General features: G+C 44.8%; 2 protein-coding genes across 2 annotated transcripts; both read left to right on the top strand.

Moving 5' to 3' along the window:
- The first annotated feature begins 999 nt into the window (after positions 1 to 999).
- pnpt1 (polyribonucleotide nucleotidyltransferase 1) lies at positions 1000 to 20595 on the top strand. Its single transcript, XM_084390851.1, has 28 exons — positions 1000 to 1219; positions 2372 to 2432; positions 5096 to 5170; positions 5355 to 5460; positions 5551 to 5600; positions 6785 to 6848; positions 6921 to 6968; positions 7048 to 7161; positions 7238 to 7424; positions 8222 to 8273; positions 9206 to 9263; positions 9348 to 9444; positions 9524 to 9626; positions 12107 to 12177; positions 12852 to 12888; positions 12963 to 13029; positions 13109 to 13198; positions 13280 to 13333; positions 15318 to 15427; positions 15501 to 15572; positions 16314 to 16377; positions 16455 to 16538; positions 16622 to 16705; positions 17688 to 17794; positions 17873 to 17928; positions 18001 to 18079; positions 18707 to 18754; positions 20284 to 20595. The coding sequence occupies exons 1-28, from the start codon at positions 1098 to 1100 to the stop codon at positions 20431 to 20433; spliced, it is 2310 nt and encodes a 769-aa protein (XP_084246977.1). The 5' UTR covers positions 1000 to 1097; the 3' UTR covers positions 20434 to 20595.
- On the top strand, positions 13340 to 15309 carry LOC311279397 (uncharacterized protein). Its single transcript, XM_084390852.1, has 2 exons — positions 13340 to 14013; positions 14055 to 15309. Exons 1-2 carry the CDS (start codon positions 13488 to 13490, stop codon positions 14612 to 14614), a joined length of 1086 nt encoding a protein of 361 aa, XP_084246978.1. The 5' UTR covers positions 13340 to 13487; the 3' UTR covers positions 14615 to 15309.
- Positions 20596 to 27541: the final 6946 nt, after the last annotated feature.

Raw genomic sequence — 27541 nt, forward strand, 5'->3', positions numbered from 1 at the left:
CTCATAGGCCTCAGACCAGGGGTTTCCCACCTCAGGAGCACTAGGAGTCCCTGAAGAGATTAGAGGAAATAGGGCAGTGAGTACGATCATATTTGCGGTAGTGATGTTACGTACGACACTGAAGCTTCGATGTGAGTATCGCACATTCATACGACACGATTTCTAGTGAAGCCCCGTATCGGGGTGGGTATTGGTCTACTAGAGTCACGTGATTGACGACAAATGAAGCCTCACTCACTTTCTGTCCAATCACGTGTGCGTTTCGCTTTGGGTGTCAGAAGGCTCGAACCCCAGATCTTATTTATCGAGTCATTGTTGGCTCAGTCTGGTTGATGGGTTTGTGAGGAGAGAAAATGAATTTATTTAATGAACAAATCAAACACAAACATGTAAGGCTTTTATTTGTACACATAACATTGAAACTATGGAGTGTGTTGTGGTTGCTTCATCTGCCAGAGCTTCTAACACAGGCTTCTGGCTGCTTTATTTTAAATAAGCACCAGATGGCGCTGTTCTCCACACTCTCGAAGCTTTCAATCTTTTCCCGGAACAGTCAGGGGAAAGCCTCAGTGATTCATGAGGCTTCATTTCCCCATTCCTGATTTGCGGGTCTGTGTGATCTGAAAGATTTAAAAGCTCTGATTGATCTTCTTATAATAATACCATCATGCAGCATAAAAAACCTGAGAGACTTGATTTGTAAATGTCCATTCAGTGAAACACGGGAGGGATAGAGCTAATGTATTTGGGTTTTAATATTTCCATCTTTAGTGACTGATATAATGCAGGTCCTTTGTCAATGTTATTACTGTTTCCTATTTAAGAAAATAGCCTAATGTTTAGACCTAATATAAAGTGTGACCAAAAAGTACTTAAAACACACAAACATGAGCTTTTGATGGGATTTGGTTTTAAGAAACGGTTGTTTAATGTTTTCTTGTTAGCGTAACGTAAATGGTAGGCCTATATTTTTTATATGTGACTTTTATTTTGAATGTCTTCTCGCGAGAGTTCATTCCTGTAGCTGTCATGGCGGCCCAGTGTCCGCTGCATGCGTGTGTGTAATGAAGCTCGCTGTGTGTTGTGTGTGTCATTAGATGAGTGTGATGATGAGGTGTGTGATGATGAGGAGTGTGATGAAGGCTCGGCTCGGCTGGGTTCGGCTCGCTGCTGTCAGAGGCTTTCATGAGCGGACTGTAGCTGTGAGTTTAGGGGACAGGTGAGAGTATTCAGGACTCCTCAACATGTATAATTGTTCAATCATTTTTACCACTATAATATTTAAAAGACAGCTATATATTTTCATTTATAAGAATATTTAATACTGTGAAAAATGTCTATTATAAATGTCTAAAATATTTATTTTCTATTATATTACATACATTGTTTTTCTACTCATTTTAGTAGGCTACTAATGATGTATTTTATGAATTAATTCATTTAAATCAAATTATATTAATCAAATGTATTAATTTATTATTTATTTAAATGAATATTATATATTTTATTCTGTTTTCTTATTTGGTTACATAGTTTATTCTTCATTTTTATTTATATATTTTTACATTTTTAGACCGCCTTTCTTATTTTTAATTTATTTTGATCAAGCTTTGTTTATTAATTTAGTTTTATCAAATAAATTTTTGTATTACATTTTATTTATTTTAATCATTTTTATTTATTTGTTTTGATCAAATGTTTCTTATGTGGTTATTTGGTTTTAATTTAATCAAATTTTAAGGATTTATTTCAATCCTTTTTATTTATTTATTTTAATGTATTTATTTTCATCAAATGTATCAAGTTATTATTTATTTAAATAAATATTATTATACAATAAAATACAATTATTTTAATACAATTATTTAATTCAAATTTATTTATTTAAGTCTATTCTTTTTTATGTATGTTTAAATTTGTTACACTGCGTTTGTCTAAACTTCCTCCGGACCCCAGTGTGAAAACCCCTGTGGCATTACGGATGAGAGTCGCTTTATACCAATTCATGCAACAGTATTACCATGCGATATAACATATTAATGCTGTGATGATAATACAGTGGCTTTCTCTGAAGAACCTTACAGTATTATTTAAGTACCACTGGTAAAGTGTTAATCCAGCAGTACTATGGTATTACCATGATCACTGCATCATAATCAGAGCGTGTTGTTTGGTGTAGAAACAGAAATTGCTAGTAAAAACATTTCACAAAAAACAGCATTGATTCAAACATTACATATTGAAATAGAAAAGCTAAAATTATTATTATTATTATTATTTTTTTTTTTTTTGTAACACATACTCCAGGAATCTTTGTTTCATGCACAACTTAGAAAACTAATTTGGTAAATATTTGATGTTCTGTGTGCAGGAGGCTGGAGATCTCAACGGGGAAGCTTGCACGCTTTGCTGACGGCTGTGCAGTGGTCAGAGTGAGTGAGTGAGTGAGTCAGTGAGTGAGTCTGCAGTGGTCAGAGTGAGTGAGTGAGTGAGTGAGTGAGTGAGTCTGCAGTGGTCAGAGTGAGTGAGTGAGTGAGTGAGTGAGTGAGTGAGTGAGTGAGTGAGTCTGCAGTGGTCAGAGTGAGTGAGTGAGTGAGTGAGTCTGCAGTGGTCAGAGTGAGTGAGTGAGTGAGTGAGTCTGCAGTGGTCAGAGTGAGTGAGTGAGTGAGTCTGCAGTGGTCAGAGTGAGTGAGTGAGTGAGTGAGTGAGTGAGTGAGTGAGTGAGTGAGTGAGTGAGTCTGCAGTGGTCAGAGTGAGTGAGTGAGTGAGTGAGTCTGCAGTGGTCAGAGTGAGTGAGTGAGTGAGTGAGTGAGTCTGCAGTGGTCAGAGTGAATGAGTGAATGAGTGAATGAGTGAGTGAGTGAGTGAGTGAGTGAGTCTGCAGTGGTGTGAGTGAGTGAGTGAGTGAGTCAGTGGTCAGGGTGAGTGAGTGAGTGAGTGAGTGAGTGAGTGAGTGAGTGAGTCTGCAGTGGTCAGGGTGAGTGAGTCAGTCTGCAGTGGTCAGAGTGAGTGAGTGAGTGAGTGAGTGAGTGAGTGAGTCTGCAGTGGTCAGAGTGAGTGAGTGAGTGAGTGAGTGAGTGAGTGAGTGAGTCTGCAGTGGTCAGAGTGAATGAGTGAATGAGTGAGTGAGTGAGTGAGTGAGTGAGTCTGCAGTGGTCAGAGTGAGTGAGTGAGTGAGTGAGTGAGTGAGTGAGTGAGTGAGTCTGCAGTGGTCAGGGTGAGTGAGTGAGTGAGTGAGTCAGTCTGCAGTGGTCAGGGTGAGTGAGTGAGTGAGTGAGTGAGTGAGTGAGTGAGTGAGTCTGCAGTGGTCAGGGTGAGTGAGTCAGTCTGCAGTGGTCAGGGTGAGTGAGTGAGTGAGTGAGTGAGTGAGTGAGTGAGTCAGTCTGCAGTGGTCAGGGTGAGTGAGTGAGTGAGTGAGTGAGTCTGCAGTGGTCAGGGTGAGTGAGTGAGTGAGTGAGTCTGCAGTGGTCAGGGTGAGTCAGTGAGTGAGTGAGTGAGTGAGTGAGTGAGTCTGCAGTGGTCAGGGTGAGTGAGTGAGTGAGTGAGTGAGTGAGTGAGTGAGTCTGCAGTGGTCAGGGTGAGTGAGTGAGTGAGTGAGTCTGCAGTGGTCAGGGTGAGTGAGTGAGTGAGTGAGTGAGTGAGTGAGTGAGTGAGTGAGTGAGTCAGTCTGCAGTGGTCAGGGTGAGTCAGTGAGTGAGTGAGTGAGTGAGTGAGTCTGCAGTGGTCAGGGTGAGTGAGTGAGTCTGCAGTGGTCAGGGTGAGTGAGTGAGTGAGTGAGTGAGTGAGTGAGACTGCAGTGGTCAGGGTGAGTGAGTGAGTGAGTGAGTGAGTGAGTGAGTGAGTGAGTGAGTGAGTCTGCAGTGGTCAGGGTGAGTGAGTGAGTCTGCAGTGGTCTGGGTGAGTGAGTGAGTGAGTGAGTGAGTCTGCAGTGGTCAGGGTGAGTGAGTGAGTGAGTGAGTGAGTCTGCAGTGGTCAGGGTGAGTGAGTGAGTGAGTCTGCAGTGGTCAGGGTGAGTGAGTGAGTCAGTCAGTCTGCAGTGGTCAGGGTGAGTGAGTGAGTGAGTGAGTGAGTCAGTCTGCAGTGGTCAGGGTGAGTGAGTGAGTGAGTGAGTGAGTGAGTCAGTCTGCAGTGGTCAGGGTGAGTCAGTGAGAGTGAGTGAGTGAGTCTGCAGTGGTCAGGGTGAGTGAGTGAGTCTGCAGTGGTCAGGGTGAGTGAGTGAGTGAGTGAGTCTGCAGTGGTCAGGGTGAGTGAGTGAGTGAGTGAGTCTGCAGTGGTCAGGGTGAGTGAGTGAGTGAGTCTGCAGTGGTCAGGGTGAGTGAGTGAGTGAGTGAGTGAGTGAGTGAGTCAGTCTGCAGTGGTCAGGGTGAGTGAGTGAGTGAGTGAGTGAGTGAGTGAGTCAGTCTGCAGTGGTCAGGGTGAGTCAGTGAGTCAGTGAGTGAGTGAGTGAGTCAGTCTGCAGTGGTCAGGGTGAGTCAGTGAGTCAGTGAGTGAGTGAGTGAGTGAGTCTGCAGTGGTCAGGGTGAGTGAGTGAGTGAGTGAGTCTGCAGTGGTCAGGGTGAGTGAGTGAGTGAGTCTGCAGTGGTCAGGGTGAGTGAGTGAGTGAGTGAGTGAGTGAGTGAGTCTGCAGTGGTCAGGGTGAGTGAGTGAGTCAGTCTGCAGTGGTCAGGGTGAGTGAGTGAGTGAGTGAGTGAGTGAGTGAGTGAGTCAGTCTGCAGTGGTCAGGGTGGGTGAGTGAGTGAGTGAGTGAGTCAGTCTGCAGTGGTCAGGGTGAGTCAGTGAGTGAGTGAGTGAGTCTGCAGTGGTCAGGGTGAGTGAGTGAGTCTGCAGTGGTCAGGGTGAGTGAGTGAGTGAGTGAGTCTGCAGTGGTCAGGGTGAGTGAGTGAGTGAGTCTGCAGTGGTCAGGGTGAGTGAGTGAGTGAGTCTGCAGTGGTCAGGGTGAGTGAGTGAGTGAGTCTGCAGTGGTCAGGGTGAGTGAGTGAGTCTGCAGTGGTCAGGGTGAGTGAGTGAGTCTGCAGTGGTCAGAGTGAGTGAGTGAGTCTGTCTTCTGGATCTAGTAGCTTGTGTGTTCAGTGCTGACCGCTGTCTCTGATTGCAGTTGGGCGAGACATCAGTGATGGTGACAGCAGTCAGCAAGAGCAAACCGGCCACCGCTTTCTTCATGCCTCTCGTGGTGAGATACACCTCAGCTTTAGCATGTTTACAACACACACACACGTGATTCTAGATGTGAGTCTTGTTACGTACACACACAACAGAATTCAGTGCTGTATTTAAATGCTGTTGTCACTCCTGAAACTCTGCAGTGTGTTTTCGGCCTCTGTGAATCACATGACTGTTTTCTGTGAGATCGTCAGGTGGATTACAGACAGAAAGCAGCGGCTGCAGGACGAATCCCCACAAACCACCTGAGAAGAGAACTGGGCAGCACCGACTCTGAGATCCTGACCAGCCGGCTGATCGGTCAGACTCACACACACACACACACACACACACACACACACACACACACGAGTCAGTAATGCATTGCCTGTGTGTGTGCTGTGTGTGCAGATCGCTCCATCAGGCCGCTGTTCCCCGCCGGATACTTCTATGACACACAGGTGTGACTCTCATCAGATCTCATGCAGGAGCTGTAGTCACTGAGTCAGAAACACAGAAACACAGATGCTCAAGATGTTCTGTGAGGTTTTGTGCTGTTCCACATGACATGTTCCTCAGATTCCCGGATGATGCACGTAAACGGGAAATATCATGAAAATCTGACTTTTCCCGTGTGTAAGTGCTATAATCGGGTCCCCGGTGCTTCTACTAACACAGAAAACATGAAAAGTGAAACCCAGTAACTGTTCTGGTGAGCCTTTCTCTGCAAGCATGTTATAAAATAAGCCGATCAGATTTGCTCTCCTTCTGATGTATGAAGAGGATCTTATTATAATATTACCGGCCCTTAATCTGCACGTTTACACACACCAGCCGACATTTGGTTTCGCAAGTGCCAACAGAGACCAGTTCTAACGCAATGATAAAGATCCAGCAAAGCCTGAAACTGTTCTGTGGTTCAGCACAGACGAGCACTGAACACTATTGACCAGAACATGTCACCGCTGTCTTATAAACACCTCAGGAACTGTGGACACTTGTGGAGAAGTTAAACATGATGATGAGATGATCAATGTAACTCCACAACAACTACAGAAATGTCTCCACTAACATTCAGAAGCTCTTCCTGAGTCTCTCCGTAAGGCTGCACTCGCTACTGGTTATTCTGGGATTCTGGATGAGTGAGATTGGCCTGTTCTGTTATTGCTGGAGTTTCTGAAGCTCGTGTAAAGACTCCGCCCTCTTCTGAATGGAGGCGGAGCTAAAAGCTCATTTACATTTAAAGGGATACACACAAACGGCGTGATCTGGTATTTGGAGCTAAAATTTCACAGACACATTCTGAGGACACCAGAGATTTATATTACATCTTGTGAAAAGGGCCATACTGTGTCACCTTTAATCAGTCCAATGTTGGACACTTCATGCACATTATTGCAAAAATAATCATCTGAAATTCAAACACTAGACGCTAGAGTACATAGTGTGTGATTTTAGACACAACCTTTCTTCAGTAGTGTTTATATCACACATGCTGTGTTCCTGTGTTTCTGACCACCTCTGAATGTGATCGCATCACAAAACCTCTCAGATCCCAGTCACTCCTGTATCTGCACTCACTCTGTGTGTGTGTGTGTGTGTGTGTGTGTGTGTGTGTGTGTGTGTGTGTGTGTGTGTGCTGAAGGTGCTGTGTAACATACTCGCCGCTGATGGAGTCAACGACCCGGATGTTCTGGCCATTAATGGAGGTATGAATATCTCTGACTGTGACTCGTGTGTTACTGTGTGTGTGTCGGTGTCTGATGGTGTTTGTCTCTCAGCGTCTGCGGCTCTGGCTCTGTCTGATATTCCCTGGAATGGCCCCATCGGTGAGTCCAGCTCTCGTACAGGTGTGTGTATGTGTGTGTGAACGCTGTGTGTGTGTGTGAACGCTGTGGCTGGTTTCAGGTGCGGTGCGCGTCGGGCTGGTGGACGGAGAGTTCCTCGTGAACCCCTCGCGCTCGGAGATGAACAGAAGCTCGCTGAACCTCGTGATCGCAGGAGCACCGGCCAGCCAAGTGGGTCTGTGAGATTCTCAGAGCTCAGCGTTACCCATGATGCTCTGCTCACGTTCTGATGTGTGTGTGTGTGTGTGTAGTGATGATCGAGGCCGCGGCGGAGAACGTCCTTCAGCAGGACTTCAGTCACGCGGTGAAGCTGGGGGTCAAACACACACAGCTGATCATTCAGGCCATCCAGCAGATGAGCCGCGAGATGAAAGTGACCAAGCGCTGTCCGGCTAAACTCTTCACTGCCTCCGCCGAGATGGTGGACTTCACTCGACTGTGAGACTCAATCATTTCATTATTTATTTTGGGGGTGAAATATGAGCTGGACTTCATGACACGACCCATAAACCTGTGCTGGGTCTGTCAGTGCTGGGCATTCACACACACTTCACAATTCAATTCAAATTTGTTTCAATTGCTGCCATAAACACTTGTTTTCATGGTTTATTCTAACATACATTAAATATTAAACAACAGTTCATTTAAAAATATAATAAATATAAGGGATGCACCAATATGAACTTTTTGGCCGATACTGATAACCGATAATTCTTTATATTTGAGAGCCGATAACTGATATATTGGCTGATAAATCTAAATCCAAATGATGTCATTTATGAGAGCCTGATTACAAAAGCAAAAGTCTCTCCATTAAAATCCATGTCCCAAACGCACAATTATAATGTTTTCATGATAATTTTCTGTAGCCGATATGACAGACTTGTGTTGCACTTCACTTTTCTTTTTTGAAGTGATTCCAATCATATTTCAAGCAATTCAAACCATCATGTTGAACCGAGCGCATCTGAAGTGTCTCAGCTGAAGGAAATAATACATTATTTATCAAATTTTCTTATCATGCCGATATCGATTACATTAAAAATGAACATATATCGGCCGATACGATATGCTGGCCGATATATCATACATCCCTAATAAATATGTAATATAGTGCATATGTTGGTCAAAATGCCCCTCTCTAGAGTGATTTTTGTAGCTGACTATTGAGTTTATGGTCATTGTATGTAATTCCTCATGACACATCAGCGTTTGATTGGCTGCTTTCTCCTCAGGTTGACGTCTGCTAAGATCTACGCTGTATTCACAGACTTCACACATGACAAGGTGAGTGTCAGCGCCACACCGCCTGATCTCGTAGTATTAAAGGAGTAGTTCACTTCAGAATTCATATCTCCTGATAATTTACTCTCTCCACGTCATCCAAGATGTTCATGTCTTTCTTTCTTCAGTCAAAAAGAAATTGAAGGTTTTTGAGGAAATCATTCCAGGATGTTTCTCCATATAGTGTCTTCAATGGGGTCCAACGGGTTGAAGGTCAAGATGTGAGTTTCAGTGCAGCTTCAAAGTCTCGACACGATCCAGCCGAGGAATAAGAGTCTCATCTAGACAAACCAGCGGACATTTTAGAACAAAATAAACATTTATATACTTTTAACCACTAATGCTGGTCTTGCACTCGCTGTGATGAGACACACATTACGTAATCAGGTTGAAAGGTCAAGCGTGACGTAGGCGGAAGAACAGACCTAGTGTTTACAAAGCGAATGACTGAGTCAAACGCCATTTACAAAAAAAAAAAGGTAAAACAACGATTTCTGAAGTTTTTGGAGTTGGAGGAGAAAATGAGATTGAGAAAACCCTACATTTTCCTCCTACGTCAGGTGACCGCCTGACCTTTCCAACGTGATTACGTAATGCGTGAAGTCGTGGACGGGCAAGAATAATGCCAGATAAGTGTTAATTTTGTTCTAAAATGTCGGCTGGTTTGTCTAGATCAGACTCTTATTCCTCGGCTGGATCGTGTCGAGACTTTGAAGCTTCACTAAAACTCACATTTGGACCTTCAACCCGTTGGACCCCATTGAAGACACTATATGGAGGAAAATCCTGGAATGTTTTCCTCAAAAACCTTCATTTCTTTTCGACTGAAGAAAGAAAGACGTGAACATCTTGGATGACGAGGGGGAGGTGAGTAAATTATCAGGAAATATGAATTCTGAAGTAAACTAATCCTTTAACTGTGCGTGTTTCCTCAGATATCCAGAGATGAAGCGATTAATAAGATCCGTCTGGAGGCCGAGGAGCAGATCAGAGGTGTGTGACGGACACGCTCGTTCATCAGAGGTTCTGACTGGTGTGTTTGCGCTGTGTAACGCTGATGCTGTCTGATGTGTGTAGAGAAGTTTCCACAGGCGGAGGCATTCGAGGTGGTGGAGGCCTTCAACAGCGTCTCCAGAGAGATCTTCAGGAATCTGGTTCTTCATGAATACAGACGGTAACGTCATACTCAAGCTCTTAATGTAAGCACTGGTGTTGGTGAGTCATGTGACAGGTACTCTTGTGTCATGTGACAGGTGTGACGGAAGAGATCTCACGTCTCTACGCAACATCTCCTGCGAGGTGGACGTGTTTAAGCCACTCCACGGCTCGGCTCTCTTCCAGAGGGGTCAGACACAGGTCAGCACATGATACACGCCAGACCACACGCTAGATAACACGCTACACGCCAGACCACACGCCAGATCACATGCTACACGCCAGATCACACGCTAGATAACACGATACATGCCAGATCACACGCTAGATAACACGCTACACGCCAGATCACACGCTACACGCCAGATCACACGCTAGATAACACGCTACACGCCAGATCACACGCTAGATAACACGATACATGCCAGATCACACGCTACACGCCAGATCACACGCTAGATAACACGCTACACGCCAGATCACACGCTAGATAACACGCTACACGCCAGACCACACGCTAGATAACACGCTACACGCCAGACCACACGCCAGATCACACGCTACACGCCAGATCACACGCTAGATAACACGCTACACGCCAGACCACACGCTACACGCCAGATCACACGCTACACGCCAGATCACACGCTAGATAACACGCTACACGCCAGATCACACGCTAGATAACACGCTAGATAACACGATACACGCCAGATCACACGCTAGATAACATGATACACGCCAGACCACACGCTAGATAACACGATACACGCCAGACCACACGCTAGATAACACGATACATGCCATATCACACGCTAGATAACACACTACACGCTAGATAACAGGCTACACGCCAGATCACACGCTAGATAACACGCTACACGCTAGATAACACGCTACACGCCAGATCACACGCCAGATCACATGCTACACGCTAGATAACAGGCTACACGCCAGACCACACGCTAGATAACACACTACACGCCAGATAACACGCTACACACCAGATCACACGCCAGATAACACGCTACACGCCAGATCACACGCCAGATAACACGCTACACGCCAGATCACACGCCAGATCACATGCCAGATCACACGCTACACGCCAGACCACACGCTAGATAACATGCTACACGCCAGATCACACGCTAGATAACACGATACACGCCAGATCACACGCTAGATAACACGATCACACGCTAGATAACACGATACACGCCATATCACACGCTAGATAACACGCTACACGCCAGATCACACGCTAGATAACACACTACACGCCAGACCACACACTAGATCACACGTTAGTTAACAGGCTACACGCCAGATCACGCGCTACACGCCAGATCACACGCCAGATCACACGCTACAAGCCAGATCACACGCTACACGCCAGACTACATGCTAGATAACACGCTACACGCTAGACCACACACTAGATCACACGCTACACGCCAGACCACATGCTAGATAACACGATACACGCCAGACCACACGCCAGATCACACGCTACACGCCAGACCACACGCTACACGCCAGACCACACGCTAGATAACACGATACATGGCGTTATCTAACCCTAACCCTACATGCCAGATCACACGCTAGATAACACGCTACACGCTAGATAACACGCTACACGTTAGATAACATGCTACACGCCAGACCACACGCTAGATAACACGCTACACGCCAGATCACATGCTAGATAACACGCTACACGCCAGATCACACGCTACACTCCAGATCACACGCTAGATAACACGCTACAGGCCAGATCACACGCTACACTCCAGATCACATGCTAGATAACACACTACACACCAGATCACATGTTAGATAACACACTACACACCAGATCATATGCTACAGCACACGCTAGATCACATGGTACATCACACACTAGATCACACAGTACACCACACACTAAAGCACACGCTAGATCACGTTACATCACACGCTAGATCACATGGCACAGTACACGTTAGATCACATGGTACAGCACACGCTAGATCACACGGTACAGCACACGCTAGATCACACGCTAGAGCACACGGTAGATTAGCCTGGTCCTACCAGACTCTCGTACATTTCATTTGTACATTTGGCCACTCTGCATTGACGAGCATTAACTTTCTTGAAGGCGAGAACTCTGTTGAAGTTTAAAACTATTGGATCTGCCCAGAGCCACTCTGGATCTGCCATTTCCAATCGCTAACGTTTGGTCGTGACTTATGTCTACAACTCAAACTAGCGCGCCTCAACATCATCGTTCTCAGCCACTCCCTCTGTTTACTAAACCCAAGAATATTCCGCAAACCCAGACGAAGTGCTGAGAGAAAATGAAAATTGAGCGCAAGTACGTATGAGGGCAGAGCCAAGCTAACACTAGATCACACGCTAGAGCAAACGGTACAGTACATGCTAGATCACACGCTAGAGCACACGCTAGAGCACACGCTAGAGCACACGTTAGAGCACACGCTAGAGCACACGCTAGAGCACACGCTAGAGCACACGCTAGAGCACACGCTAGAGCACACGCTAGATCACACGTTAGAGCAAACGCTAGATCACATGGTACAGCACACGCTAGAGCACACGCTAGAGCACACGCTAGATCACACGTTAGAGCAAACGCTAGATCACATGGTCACAGTCAGTGAATGTGTGTGCAGGTGCTGTGCTCGGTGACCTTTGACTCTCTGGAGTCCAGTCTGAAGACAGATGTGATCACCACAGCACTCAGGTCAGTAACACACGCAAACACATGATTTAAAGGTGTTTCTCACACACACACACTAAATGAGGCAAGGGTTTCGAGTTACAGTCAAGATATTTTAAGGCATGAAGACATATTTTCAAGGAAAAAACTTTAAAATATTTCATTTTGGTGATCAAAGATGAGTTTTAAGGGATAAAATGATTGACTACAGGGAGACTTTAATGAAATAGATAAATAAAGAATATTAAAATAAAGAAATAAATATATTTGAGTAAATAAGGCATTTCAAAAATACTAGTTATTAATCTATTAGATAAATAAAAATAATGAATGAATTATTTTGATTAATATAAATAAAAATTTGATTAAATAAATAATGCTTTTAACAGTACACTACTATGAATGTAAAAAAATCATTCGTTTATATAAAAATATAACTTAATTGAAACTAATTTTATATTTATAATACAGATTTTTCAGTGTATAAATTGTGTGTTTATAAAAGATAAATGGCGTCTCTCACATGAGAATGATCACACCCGTGTTCCTGGACTCTTCAGCGTACAGTAACGGCTCCATCGGGGCTATGGCTAGTCTAATACTGTGTTTAGGTGTGTGTGTGTGTGTGTGTGTGTTAGTGTTCTCGCTAACAGCCTTTCTGAAGTGTTGAAGCACAGCTGATGTGTGTTCTCTTGCAGTGGAGTCAGAGACAAGAACTTCATGCTGCACTATGAAGTGAGTGAGCGCTCTAGTCGACAGGTTTAGCTCTGCTTGTGAAGACTCCTCATTCACTGAGCGCTCTCTTTCAGTTTCCTCCGTACGCCACCAACGAGATCGGGAGGATGGGCGGAACCAACCGGCGCGAGCTCGGCCACGGTGAGTGTGTTTCAGTGTGTGAACCTCCGCTGGTTCTCCTCTGGATCTCATCTCTGTGTGTGTGTGTGTGTGACATCAGGAGCGCTGGCAGAGAAAGCTTTGAGACCCGTCATTCCTGCAGACTTTCCCTTCACCATCCGCGTGACGTCTGAGGTGCTGGAGTCCAACGGTGGGTTAACACACACACACACACACAAACACACACACTCCTCTCAGCCGTCTGTATGAGCCTGTGTTGTGTGTGTCTCAGGATCCTCCTCGATGGCGTCGGTGTGTGGCGGGAGTCTCGCGCTCATGGACGCAGGTATGATCACATGACGGCAGAGCAGTGTAATGTTTAAACCTGTTGATTCCCGTCTCTGTGAAGCCCCTCCTTCTGAAAAGCACAGTGCGTTCTGATTGGTTGGCTGGAGCAGTGTGTTGTGTGATTGGTCGAGCGCTTCGAGCATGTTTGGGAAATGGATTGTTTTGCTGATTTGATGGGCTCATCAGGTCAGGTGTGTGTGTGTTCAGGTGTGTGTGTGTTCAGGTGTTCAGGTGTGTGTGTGTTCAGGTGTGTGTGTGTTCAGGTGTGTGTGTGTTCAGGTGTGTGTGTGTTCAGGTGTGTGTGTGTTCAGGTGTGTGTGTGTTCAGGTGTGTGTGTGTTCAGGTGTGTGTGTGTTCAGGTGTGTGTGTGTTCAGGTGTGTGTGCGTTCAGGTGTGTGTTCAGGTGTGTGTTCAGGTGTGTGTTCAGGTGTGTGTTCAGGTGTGTGTTCAGGTGTGTGTTCAGGTGTGTTTGGTGCGTGTGTTCGGTGCGTGTGTTCAGGTGTGTGTGTTCAGGTGTGTGTTTGGTGTGTGTGTTCAGGTGTGTGTTTGGTGTGTGTGTTCAGGTGTGTGTTCAGGTGTGTGTTCGGTGTGTGTTCAGGTGTGTGTGTTCAGGTGTGTGTGTGTTCAGGTGTGTGTTTGGTGTGTGTGTTCAGGTGTGTGTTTGGTGTGTGTGTTCAGGTGTGTGTGTGTTCAGGTGTGTGTTCGGTGTGTGTGTTCAGGTGTGTGTTCGGTGTGTGTGTTCAGGTGTGTGTTCGGTGTGTGTGTTCAGGTGTGTGTTTGGTGTGTGTGTTCAGGTGTGTGTTTGGTGTATGTGTTCAAGTGTGTGTGTTCGGTGTGTGTGTGTTCAGGTGTGTGTTCAGGTGTGTGTGTGTTCAGGTGTGTGTGTGTTCAGGTGTGTGTGTGTTCAGGTGTTCGTTCAGGTGTTCGTTCAGGTGTGTGTTCAGGTGTGTGTTCAGGTGTGTGTTCAGGTGTGTGTTCAGGTGTGTGTTCAGGTGTGTGTTCAGGTGTGTGTTCAGGTGTGTGTTCAGGTGTGTGTTCAGGTGTGTGTTCAGGTGTGTGTTCAGGTGTGTGTTCAGGTGTGTGTTCAGGTGTGTTTGGTGTGTGTGTTCAGGTGTGTGTGTGTTCAGGTGTGTGTGTGTGTTCAGGTGTGTGTGTGTGTGTTCAGGTGTGTGTGTGTGTTCAGGTGTGTGTGTGTTCAGGTGTGTGTGTGTTCAGGTGTGTGTGTGTTCAGGTGTGTGTGTGTTCAGGTGTGTGTGTGTTCAGGTGTGTGTGTGTTTAGGTGTGTGTGTGTTCAGGTGTGTGTGTGTTCAGGTGTGTGTTCGTTCAGGTGTGTGTTCAGGTGTGTTTGGTGCGTGTGTTCAGGTGTGTGTTTGGTGTGTGTGTTCAGGTGTGTGTTTGGTGTGTGTGTTCAGGTGTGTGTTTGGTGTGTGTGTTCAGGTGTGTGTTTGGTGTGTGTGTTCAGGTGTGTGTTCGGTGTGTGTGTGTGTGTGTTCAGGTGTGTGTTTGGTGTGTGTGTTCAGGTGTGTGTTCGGTGTGTGTGTGTGTGTTCAGGTGTGTGTTTGGTGTGTGTGTTCAGGTGTGTGTTTGGTGTGTGTGTTCAGGTGTGTGTTTGGTGTGTGTGTTCAGGTGTGTGTTTGGTGTGTGTGTTCAGGTGTGTGTTCGGTGTGTGTGTGTGTGTGTTCAGGTGTGTGTTTGGTGTGTGTGTTCAGGTGTGTGTTCGGTGTGTGTGTGTGTGTTCAGGTGTGTGTTTGGTGTGTGTGTTCAGGTGTGTGTTTGGTGTGTGTGTTCAGGTGTGTGTTCGGTGTGTGTGTTCAGGTGTGTGTGTGTTCAGGTGTGTGTGTGTTCAGGTGTGTGTTTGGTGTGTGTTCAGGTGTGTGTTTGGTGTGTGTTCAGGTGTGTGTTCAGGTGTGTGTTCAGGTGTGTGTTTGGTGTGTGTGTGTTTGGTGTGTGTGTTCAGGTGTGTGTTTGGTGTGTGTGTTCAGGTGTGCCCGTGTCCTCCGCTGTGGCCGGCGTGGCCATCGGCCTGATCTCCAGAGCCAGCGCTGAGAAGCCGTCAGAGATCCAGGACTACAGGCTCCTGACGGATATTCTGGTAGGTGTTCTTCAGCTTCTGTTCTCAGAGCGTCTCAGAGCCTGTCTTCATCCTGTTGTGTTTATCAATCAAGGGGATTGAAGATTACAACGGAGACATGGACTTCAAGATGGCAGGGAGCAGCAAGGGCATCACGGCTCTACAGGTGAACTACAGAAACATCCTGACTTTAGAAACCTGGCGTATCTGTTTCAGTTAGGAGCTCACTCAGGACAACAGCTGTTACAGAATAACATTTCTCAGGTGCATTATCTTGCTGCATTGTTGGTTAACGGATTTAATCTGCATAATCGAAAAATACTAAAGTGAAGTACAGAAGTAATCCGATTCTGCCAAATGTAATCTTAAAGTAATCTGATTCGGCAAAGTAATCCAACTCAGCTGAATGTAATCTAAAATTGATCTGATTCAGCAGAAAGTAATCTTAAAGTAATCCAATTCGGACTGAAGAACAAGTAATCCAGTTAGGTCTAAGTCTAAGGTAAGTCTAAGTCTAAAGGTAATCCTACTATTCAGTCGGAAGTAATCCAATTCGGATGAACGTAATATGAAAGTAATTCGACTCAGATGAATGTAATCTCAAAGTAATCCGATTTAGACAGAAGTAATCCAATTCTGCCAAATGTAATCAGATTCAGTTAAGTGTATTACCTAAAATCGTGACTCTACAGTGTGACATATACGAGTAGATTAACGAACTCGATGGAGTAGTTTAAGATTTCCTAACTTCAGATATGATACGATCAGACAGAAATCCTAAATCAAGTAAAGATTTGCTTCTGTAATACGAATTTGTGAGAAATTTGAAATGAACTTCTGAGATCTTAAGATAGACTGTTCCAGTAAAACGCCTCATCATGTGATCGCTCATCTGTGTTTCCCGCAGGCTGATGTTAAAATCCCAGGACTTCCTCTGAAGATCGTGATGGAGGCCATACAGCAGGCCACAGGTACGCCTCACTCCACGAGCATCATGGGACGCACAACAGTGGGTGTTTGACGTGCCGTTTTCTGCTTTCTCTTCCAGTGGCCAAAAGAGAGATTCTAGGCATCATGAATAAGAGCATTTCCAAACCCCGGAGCTCCCGGAAGGAGAACGGGCCGGTCGTGGGTATGATCCGTGATCAGTGATCCGTGATCCGTTCCTCGTATTCTTGCTGTTTCTCTGACCCTGCTGTGAACTCTTTCCCTCAGAGAACGTCAGCGTGCCTTTATCCAGACGAGCTCGGTTCGTCGGTCCAGGAGGATTTAATCTGCGCAGACTGCAGGCTCAGACAGGTGAAGATGAGGATCTGCAGTACATCATCAGATGCGAGACCTTTCAGACACTCATGATCAGATTTTACATGATTACATCATCAGATTCAAGACCTTTCAGACACTCATGATCAGATTTTACATGATTACATTATTACATCATCAGATTCGAGACCTTTCAGACACTCATGATCAGATTTTACATGATTACATTACTCACACAATGGCAGTAAATTGTAAATCTTTTCTATCCTGACAAACACATTTTAATTCTATGTTAAGCATTTAATCATTATTATTATTTATTAATATGATTATTATTATTTGAATTATCACTTAGTAAGTCATGTAACCATGTATTATATCTTTGGAAGACTTGTTTTTCAAACACATTAAACTGCACAAATTACCATTTCATATTTACATGCAATGCAGGGATTTTATATAAAGGGATTATATAAATATTGATATTTTCTTGATCAATGTATTGATATATCAGAATGGTATGATTATCCTGTTCAAATCAATGTGATTATATGAGTTGGGTCAAAAGCAATCTAAAAGTAATCTGATTCGGACAAAAGTAATCCAATTTGAACTAACGTAATCTATTAGTAATCCAATTGCATGAAAGTAATCCGATTGAATGTAGTCTAAAAGTAATCTGATTCGGCCAAAAGTAATCCGATTGAATGTAGTCTAAAAGTAATCTGATTCGGCCAAAAGTAATCCGATTGAATTTAATCTAAAAGTAATCTGATTCGGCCTAAAGTAATCTGATTGAATGTAGTCTGAGCGTAATCTGGTTCAGTCTAAAGTAATCTGAAAGTAAACCTATATAGCTGAAACTCATCCGATTCTGACAAATGTAGTCTAAAAGTAATCCAGCTCAGTAAGATGTGTAGTGGAACAGATTCCCCAGTTCTCTTCATGTGATTTCCATCAGCCTGTGATTGTCAGTGACCTCTGCATCCGCTGATGAAGCTCTGCTCTTCTCCGTCAGGTGTGACGATCAGTCAGGTGGACGAGGAGTCGTTCTGTGTGTTCGCTCCCACTCCCAGTGCCATGAGCGAAGCCCAGGAGTTCATCCGGGACATCTGTAAAGATGATGTGCGTGCAGGAGCAGCTGGCTCTTCTCTGGTGTGTGTTGTGTGAGACTGACGCCTGTGTGTGTGTGTGTGTGTGTAGCAGGAGCAGCAGCTGGAGTTCGGAGCCGTGTACACCGCCAGCATCACAGAGATCAGGTAGAGCTCTTCTCTCTCGCTCAGCTCAGCCTCACAGGGTTCATCACGGCTGAAGCTGACTCTGTGTTTCAGGGACATCGGTGTGATGGTGAAGCTGTACCCCAACATGAGCGCTGTCCTCCTGCACAACTCACAGCTGGACCACAAACGGGTCAGAACATTCACACAAGATCTAATCTAGAGCATGTCTGTGTCAGAAGCTGCTCTCTAGAGTTATTAATGTAGAGTTATTAATGTAGAGTTATTAATGTAGAGTTATTAATGTAGAGTTATTAATGTAGAGTTATTAATGTAGAGTTATTAATGTAGAGTTTAGACACTGAGTCTTGAGGATAATGTGGCGTTATTGTTCTCCAGCTGTTTTAGTGACGGTTGAAACACTGATTGACTGATTTCATGAGACATGATTGATTTCAGGAAGTTGTTCTGTATCTTCTGATGTTCACTGATGTTTATTTGCTGCTGTAACTAGTAGTGTTGAGGAAGAGATGATCAGTTCTTCTGTCACACTTATTAAACACACACTCATTTATGGACTGAATTTACTGATGAAACTGACAGGATTTGAGAGCTGAGACTTTGATTCACATCAAAAGTATTAAAGAAGTGTGGTGAAGTTTCAGCTTGGACTGAGAGATCGATTCTTGATATTTAAGAATCAGTATCGGTTCATCTGATGGATGTATATCATCACACGGCCCTATCTCACACACACACAGACACAGACACATACACACACACGCTGTTCTTCCTGATGTGTGTGTGTGTGTTTCTGCAGATCAAGCATCCCAGCGCTCTCGGACTGGAGGTCGGCCAGCAGATCCAGGTGATGAACCGCTCAATCCTTCACAATCTCGCGTCAAAGTCTCTTGATTAACGTGTTCGGCTCTTGATTAACGTGTTCGGCTCTTGATTAACGTGTTCGCCTCTTGATTAACGTGTTCGGCTCTTGATTAACGTGTTCGGCTCTTGATTAACGTGTTCGCCTCTTGATTAACGTGTTCGCCTCTTGATTAACGTGTTCGCCTCTTGATTAACGTGTTCGGCTCTTGATTAACGTGTTCGCCTCTTGATTAACGTGTTCGCCTCTTGATTAACGTGTTCGCCTCTTGATTAACGTGTTCGCCTCTTGATTAACGTGTTCGCCTCTTGATTAACGTGTTCGCCTCTTGATTAACGTGTTCGCCTCTTGATTAACGTGTTCGCCTCTTGATTAACGTGTTCGCCTCTTGATTAACGTGTTCGCCTCTTGATTAACGTGTTCGGCTCTTGATTAACGTGTTCGCCTCTTGATTAACGTGTTCGCCTCTTGATTAACGTGTTCGCCTCTTGATTAACGTGTTCGCCTCTTGATTAACGTGTTCGCCTCTTGATTAACGTGTTCGCCTCTTGATTAACGTGTTCGGCTCTTGATTAACGTGTTCGGCTCTTGATTAACGTGTTCGCCTCTTGATTAACGTGTTCGCCTCTTGATTAACGTGTTCGGCTCTTGATTAACGTGTTCGGCTCTTGATTAACGTGTTCGCCTCTTGATTAACGTGTTCGCCTCTTGATTAACGTGTTCGGCTCTTGATTAACGTGTTCGCCTCTTGATTAACGTGTTCGCCTCTTGATTAACGTGTTCGCCTCTTGATTAACGTGTTCGCCTCTTGATTAACGTGTTCGCCTCTTGATTAACGTGTTCGGCTCTTGATTAACGTCTGAGTCTCTTGATTAACGTGTTCGCCTCTTGATTAACGTGTTCGGCTCTTGATTAGCGTGTTCGGCTCTTGATTAACGTGTTCGCCTCTTGATTAACGTGTTCGCCTCTTGATTAACGTGTTCGCCTCTTGATTAACGTGTTCGCCTCTTGATTAACGTGTTCGCCTCTTGATTAACGTGTTCGCCTCTTGATTAACGTGTTCGGCTCTTGATTAACGTCTGAGTCTCTTGATTAACGTGTTCGCCTCTTGATTAACGTGTTCGGCTCTTGATTAGCGTGTTCGGCTCTTGATTAACGTGTTCGGCTCTTGATTAACGTGTTCGCCTCTTGATTAACGTGTTCGCCTCTTGATTAACGTGTTCGCCTCTTGATTAACGTGTTCGGCTCTTGATTAACGTCTGAGTCTCTTGATTAACGTGTTCGGCTCTTGATTAACGTGTTCGCCTCTTGATTAACGTGTTCGGCTCTTGATTAACGTGTTCGCCTCTTGATTAACGTGTTCGGCTCTTGATTAACGTGTTCGCCTCTTGATTAACGTGTTCGGCTCTTGATTAACGTGTTCGCCTCTTGATTAACGTGTTCGGCTCTTGATTAACGTCTGAGTCTCTTGATTAACGTGTTCGGCTCTTGATTAACGTGTTCGGCTCTTCTAGGTGAAGTACTTCGGCCGGGACCCGACGGACGGCAGAATGAGACTCTCTCGTAAGGTTCTTCAGTCTCCGGCGTCAGCGACCGTGAAGAGTCTGAGCGAGAGACACAGCATCTCTATAGGAGCGCCCGGCGACCCCGGCGCTGACCCCTAGAGATTAATCCATATTTTATAATAAACACTCTTGTTATATACATGATCCTCACAAACTCAGCTTCTGCATTACATGTGTGCTAAACCCTGAAACGTGAAGGTGTTGATCTCTGTCCATCAGCTGTTTCACGTGAGAAACAGTCCACATTTTGTACTAAAGAAATAAACGAGTCCCACACACACACACACACACACTGTGATGAGGTTATTGTCTGCAAATGTGGAATAATGTACATATGCAGTTTGTCGAATAGAGCAACTGGCCTTCAGATCTGCCTCGTTTATCAGCATTATCAGCGCACTCCTTCCTCTGAGCCAATCAGATCATGCCAACCTGCTATTCAGAAGCGCATCATCTATCAATCAGCTCATGGTCAGTCTATATACATTATCATTAAATATCCATTTGTCTATGGAGAAACTTGATGATACTTTTACTACTTGTTCCCTGCTGTTGTGCTCTAAAGCAGTAACAGTAAAATAATAGTGTTTCTCTTCGCCTTCAAAAGAGGGAATCGCAAATGTAGAATATTTGTTGGCATTGGACATTTTTGGGAACTAGAAGGCCGGTCACACCAAGAATGAAAACTATATCAGTGTTCACCGTTTATTATAAGCACTGCAGTTTTGTCGTCTGCCACTTTAAATGTTCAAGCTCTTTAGGGTTATCATAAAGGGGAAGTCTGGTCTTCTCTATTGTGTCGTATATCCGAGTGAAACCTTCGGGAACAAGAACAAATGTGGGCTTGATTGTGTCTGTGGGGAATTGATTGGATGGTTGTGGTTTGCTATTGGCTGATCTCATGTGAGTGACAGGTTATAGCCCCACCCACATCATCAGAGAAGATGACAGGAGGAGAATGGGATTAGAATTGTTGCATACTTCTAGATAAATAGATTTATATGCACAATAAATGTAAAAAGAATCACAAAAATGAAACCAATTCACAAAAAAAATCGAATGAGATGCACAAATATATGCAGATGTTTCACAAAAATGAATTCGATTCACAAATAAATAAAAATGGAATTTGCAAATTAAAATAGTATCCGCATGTTACGACCCCTTGGCTCGAGGAGCAGCAACATTAATGGGGAGGCCAAACACGTAATCAAATTTGAAACAAGTATTTAATCAAGAAAACAGACATAACTACAGCAAACGAAAAGTAAAATATAAAGATGCAAAACACAACAACATCAAGCCTTGGACTGGAGAGGGTGAGAACTCCAGCATCTTATAAACGGCACCGTCAATTCTCCACACCTGGGTCACAGCACTTAACCTGAAGACACAAGTGTTACCCAGAGACTCCTGCTGGACAAAATAAAGTCCCACAGCCCCTTGGGTCGTCACACCTCCCTCACAAAGACAGAGGACCTTATAAGAGGTACTCTGTAAACATAATCCATAAAACACAACACATACAAGAACATAATCCATCACAGGATAAGATTTTACCAGACTTAGAGATCAAACGTTCCACTTACCCTCTCTCCTTCACCACCTACCCCTTATCAACTCCACCTCTTACTGCCCTCAGGCACCTTGAGAACACAAATGAGGTGAAAGAAATAAAGACAAGAACCAGCAGTAATGTTATAGATTACTTGTTATGTGTAATATGTTTTTATGTCCCGTTTGTGGATAGTTTCCTCTGCATTTGTGGATTTTGAAACATTTCTAGCGTATAGACACACAAATCCACAAATAAGTGGACTCCACCAGAGAATGTCTAATAAGGGGAGAACTTCCACTCTCAGTAAACTTCCGGCTTCTGAACTGGTCACAGTTCCACTCTGGCTCCACATGAGGGCGCTCACAGGACGAGTGCAGTTCCACTCTGGCTCCACATGAGGGCGCTCACAGGACGAGTGCAGTTCCACTCTGGCTCCACATGAGGGCGCTCACAGGACGAGTGCAGTTCCACTCTGGCTCCACATGAGGGCGCTCACAGGACGAGTGCAGTACCACTCTGGCTCCACATGAGGGCGCTCACAGGACGAGTGCAGAATGAATGGAGGTCTATGGCAGTATACCCCTCAAAATCCACTTTTCTCAGGATATAATTGTTTGTCTAGTAATTTGAATGTTGTATTCGAAAGGAGATGCAAAGAAATTACACATTGCTGGGTGTTAGATTTTTTAGAGTCACTTATTTGCTTTAAAAACTCTTTTAAAATGTCAATGACGTCATACACATCGTACGACCAGAGATACTGCTTTACGGCAATCCTTCAGTCACTTTGGTGCTTTCAGCTCTGCACTTTCTTTTCTCTCGAGGCATCAACAACACAGCTGACACAGGCAAACACACAACACAGCTGACACAGGCAAACACACAACACAGCTGACACAGGTAAACACACAACACAGCTGACACAGGTAAACACACAACACAGCTGACACAGGTAAACACACAACACAGCTGACACAGGTAAACACACAACACAGCTGACACAGGTAAACACACAACACAGCTGACACAGGTAAACACACAACACAGCTGACACAGGTAAACACACACAGCTGACACAGGTAAACACACAACACAGCTGACACAGGCAAACACACAACACAGCTGACACAGGTAAACACACAACACAGCTGACACAGGTAAACACACGACACAGGTAAACACACACAGCTGACACAGGTAAACACACAACACAGCTGACACAGGCAAACACACAACACAGCTGACACAGGTAAACACACACAGCTGACACAGGTAAACACACACAGCTGACACAGGCAAACACACACACAGCTGACACAGGTAAACACACACAGCTGACACAGGCAAACACACAACACAGCTGACACAGGTAAACACACACACAGCTGACACAGGTAAACACACACAGCTGACACAGGCAAACACACAACACAGCTGACACAGGCAAACACACACACAGCTGACACAGGTAAACACACACAGCTGACACAGGCAAACACACACACAGCTGACACAGGTAAACACACACAGCTGACACAGGCAAACACACACACAGCTGACACAGGTAAACACACACAGCTGACACAGGCAAACACACAACACAGCTGACACAGGCAAACACACACACAGCTGACACAGGTAAACACACACAGCTGACACAGGCAAACACACACACAGCTGACACAGGCAAACACACAACACAGCTGACACAGGTAAACACACACAGCTGACACAGGCAAACACACACAGCTGACACAGGTAAACACACACAGCTGACACAGGCAAACACACACAGCTGACACAGGTAAACACAACACAGCTGACACAGGTAAACACACAACACAGCTGACACAGGCAAACACACAACACAGCTGACACAGGCAAACACACAACACAGCTGACACAGGTAAACACACACAGCTGACACAGGTAAACACACACAGCTGACACAGGTAAACACACACACAGCTGACACAGGTAAACACACACAGCTGACACAGGCAAACACACACACAGCTGACACAGGTAAACACACACAGCTGACACAGGCAAACACACACACAGCTGACACAGGTAAACACACACAGCTGACACAGGCAAACACACACACAGCTGACACAGGTAAACACACACAGCTGACACAGGCAAACACACAACACAGCTGACACAGGTAAACACACACACAGCTGACACAGGTAAACACACAGCTGACACAGGCAAACAAACAACAGAGCTGACACAGGTAAACACACACAGCTGACACAGGCAAACACACACACAGCTGACACAGGCAAACACACAACACAGCTGACACAGGTAAACACACACAGCTGACACAGGTAAACACACACAGCTGACACAGGCAAACACACACACAGCTGACACAGGTAAACACACACAGCTGACACAGGCAAACACACACACAGCTGACACAGGTAAACACACACAGCTGACACAGGTAAACACACACAGCTGACACAGGTAAGCACACACAGCTGACACAGGTAAACACACACAGCTGACACAGGCAAACACACACACAGCTGACACAGGTAAACACACACAGCTGACACAGGCAAACACACAACACAGCTGACACAGGTAAACACACACAGCTGACACAGGCAAACACACAACAGAGCTGACACAGGTAAACACACACAGCTGACACAGGCAAACACACACACAGCTGACACAGGCAAACACACAACACAGCTGACACAGGTAAACACACACAGCTGACACAGGTAAACACACACACAGCTGACACAGGTAAACACACACAGCTGACACAGGTAAACACACACAGAGCTGACACAGGTAAACACACGTGCTGGAAGAGTGTTTGTTTTGTTGTTTTAAAAGACCATCAAGCGGTATCTCTGGTCGTAATCAGTCCTTCACTGACCAATTAGCGTTCATTAGCAGAATGCTAGCGTGTTATGGGCAACAACAACTCAACCTGTAAGAAATCCAAAGGACATAAGTACTCGTTCATTCAACTGTCGACCTATAACCCATGTTGAACTTGCAAAACCTACAATCGAATCTGAGATTTCTCAACGGCAATCGGGTGAAAGAGACAAATTTAGCCGTCTAGCCCCATAGACTCCCATTCATTCTGCACTCATAGGCGATCGCCCCCAGTGGAGCTCTGGTGGAACTACAACCACAATTCGGCACAATAGCACTTCATAGGAACTGACCAGACTCATCCCTGCTGAGCTTCAGTGGGAGACCAGTCGTGGCTACAGGGTGATACGGCTGCTGGCCATCCTTACATCTCTGTTATGGGAACAACGCATTATGGAAGCGTCACGTTATTCAACAGAAAAGCATCAAGCAGCTGAAATAACTTAATTCAACCTCGTGATAAACATGCAAGTTTGTGTAATCTGTGAAATTACTGTCACACAACAGGCAACAGTGTTTCCCACTATGAGCAGCATGGATCTAACGATATATAGAGCAATAAAAATAGTATTTTAAACTAAACATTAGGTACATGTATTATGATTCCCTTTGTAGAGAATATTGAGGTGGGTTCTGTTTAAAAGTGTGACAGGCTCCGAAGAGATCATATCTATAACAGTGAGACGCCCAGACCAGCGATATGCATATCTATCAGTTAAAACACTTGACCACACATATATCATTTCATGTGAATCAGACTTCATAGTTTTTGATTGTAAAAGGTACTTACAGCATTATAAATAAATGCAAAGATTTTTCTCCCCCCCAAAAATTGCATTATGCACTGTTACTCTTACATGATGCATTGGGCCAGAGCCCTGTCTTACACATGTGCATGATATTATGTCCTATATTTGTTACTGCGATTGTGCTTTGAAAGGCTAAATCAGCCGGTGTGCCATGTCTTACATGTATTAATATACACTCACCTAAAGGATTATTAGGAACACCATACTAATACTGTGTTTGACCCCCTTTCGCCTTCAGAACTGCCTTAATTCTACATGGCATTGATTCAACAAGGTGCTGAAAGCATTCTTTAGAAATGTTGGCCCATATTGATAGGATAGCTTCTTGCAGTTGATGGAGATTTGTGGGATGCACATCCAGGGCACGAAGCTCCTGTTCCACCACATCCCAAAGATGCTCTATTGGGTTGAGATCTGGTGACTGTGGGGGCCATTTTAGTACAGTGAACTCATTGTCATGTTCAAGAAACCAATTTGAAATGATTCAAGCTTTGTGACATGGTGCATTATCCTGCTGGAAGTAGCCATCAGAGGATGGGTACATGGTGGTCATAAAGGGATGGACATGGTCAGAAACAATGCTCAGGTAGGCCGTGGCATTCAAACGATGCCCAATTGGCACTAAGGGGCCTAAAGTGTGCCAAGAAAACATCCCCCACACCATTACACCACCACCACCAGCCTGCACAGTGGTAACAAGGCATGATGGATCCATGTTCTCATTCTGTTTACGCCAAATTCTGACTCTACCATCTGAATGTCTCAACAGAAATCGAGACTCATCAGACCAGGCAACATTTTTCCAGTCTTCAACTGTCCAATTTTGGTGAGCTTGTGCAAATTGTAGCCTCTTTTTCCTATTTGTAGTGGAGATGAGTGGTACCCGGTGGGGTCTTCTGCTGTTGTAGCCCATCCGCCCCAAGGTTGTGCGTGTTGTGGCTTCACAAATGCTTTGCTGCATACCTCGGTTGTAACGAGTGGTTATTTCAGTCAAAGTTGCTCTTCTATCAGCTTGAATCAGTCGGCCCATTCTCCTCTGACCTCTAGCATCAACAAGGCATTTTCGCCCACAGGACTGCCGCATACTGGATGTTTTTCCCTTTTCACACCATTCTTTTAAACCCTAGAAATGGTTGTGCGTGAAAATCCCAGTAACTGAGCAGATTGTGAAATACTCAGACCGGCCCGTCTGGCACCAACAACCATGCCACGCTCAAAATTGCTTAAATCACCTTTCTTTCCCATTCTGACATTCAGTTTGGAGTTCAGGAGATTGTCTTGACCAGGACCACACCCCTAAATGCATTGAAGCAACTGCCATGTGATTGGTTGATTAGATAATTGCATTAATGAGAAATTGAACAGGTGTTCCTAATAATCCTTTAGGTGAGTGTATATATATTATAACCTCCATTGCAAATCAGATTTATTTGCAAAATATAAAAACTTTCAGCTGTTTTCATTGAACAAATCAAACAAAGGTAATTGAAATAGAACTTTTAATGTCTTCTGCAGTCTCAAAATTATTCAACCCCTTCATGGCAAGCATCTCCAGTACTCAGTAGAACAGTCTTCTGCTGTCCTGAGCTGCTGAAGCGAGATGTGTAAGCAGACCAGCTTCTGTGTCTGAGGGATCTGAGCCCGTTCCTCAGGGATATTCCTGGGTTTGCAACCGCCTTCAAATCCCACCAGAGATGTTCTATGGGGTTCGAGTCAGGAGACTGTGATGCCACTGTATCTCCCAGGACCTCTTCTGCAACCAAGCCTTGCTGGAATCTGAGGAATGCTTGGGATCATTGTCCTGTTGAAGGTCCAAGCTCCAGCTTCCTCACTGACGGCATGATGTTTTCTCCTAGGATCTCCTGATACTTCAGTGAACCATCTCTCCTTCCTCACGCTTCTTGATCGCTTCCTTCTTCTGCCCCGT

Source organism: Rutilus rutilus, assembly GCF_951802725.1.
Source record: "Rutilus rutilus genome assembly, chromosome: 20".
Taxonomy (NCBI): Eukaryota; Metazoa; Chordata; class Actinopteri; order Cypriniformes; family Leuciscidae; genus Rutilus; species Rutilus rutilus.

Bases quoted from the DNA above. Each gene is read 5' to 3' on its own strand.
- pnpt1 (XM_084390851.1), top strand. From the start codon at position 1,098: ATGAGTGTGATGATGAGGTGTGTGATGATGAGGAGTGTGATGAAGGCT. The intron at 6,969-7,047 runs GTGAGTCCAGCT...GGCTGGTTTCAG, and splicing joins TCCCTGGAATGGCCCCATCG to GTGCGGTGCGCGTCGGGCTG. The intron at 17,929-18,000 runs GTAGAGCTCTTC...TCTGTGTTTCAG, and splicing joins GCCAGCATCACAGAGATCAG to GGACATCGGTGTGATGGTGA.
- LOC311279397 (XM_084390852.1), top strand. From the start codon at position 13,488: ATGGATTGTTTTGCTGATTTGATGGGCTCATCAGGTCAGGTGTGTGTG. The intron at 14,014-14,054 runs GTGTGTGTGTGT...GTGTGTGTTCAG, and splicing joins TGTTTGGTGTGTGTGTTCAG to GTGTGTGTTCGGTGTGTGTG.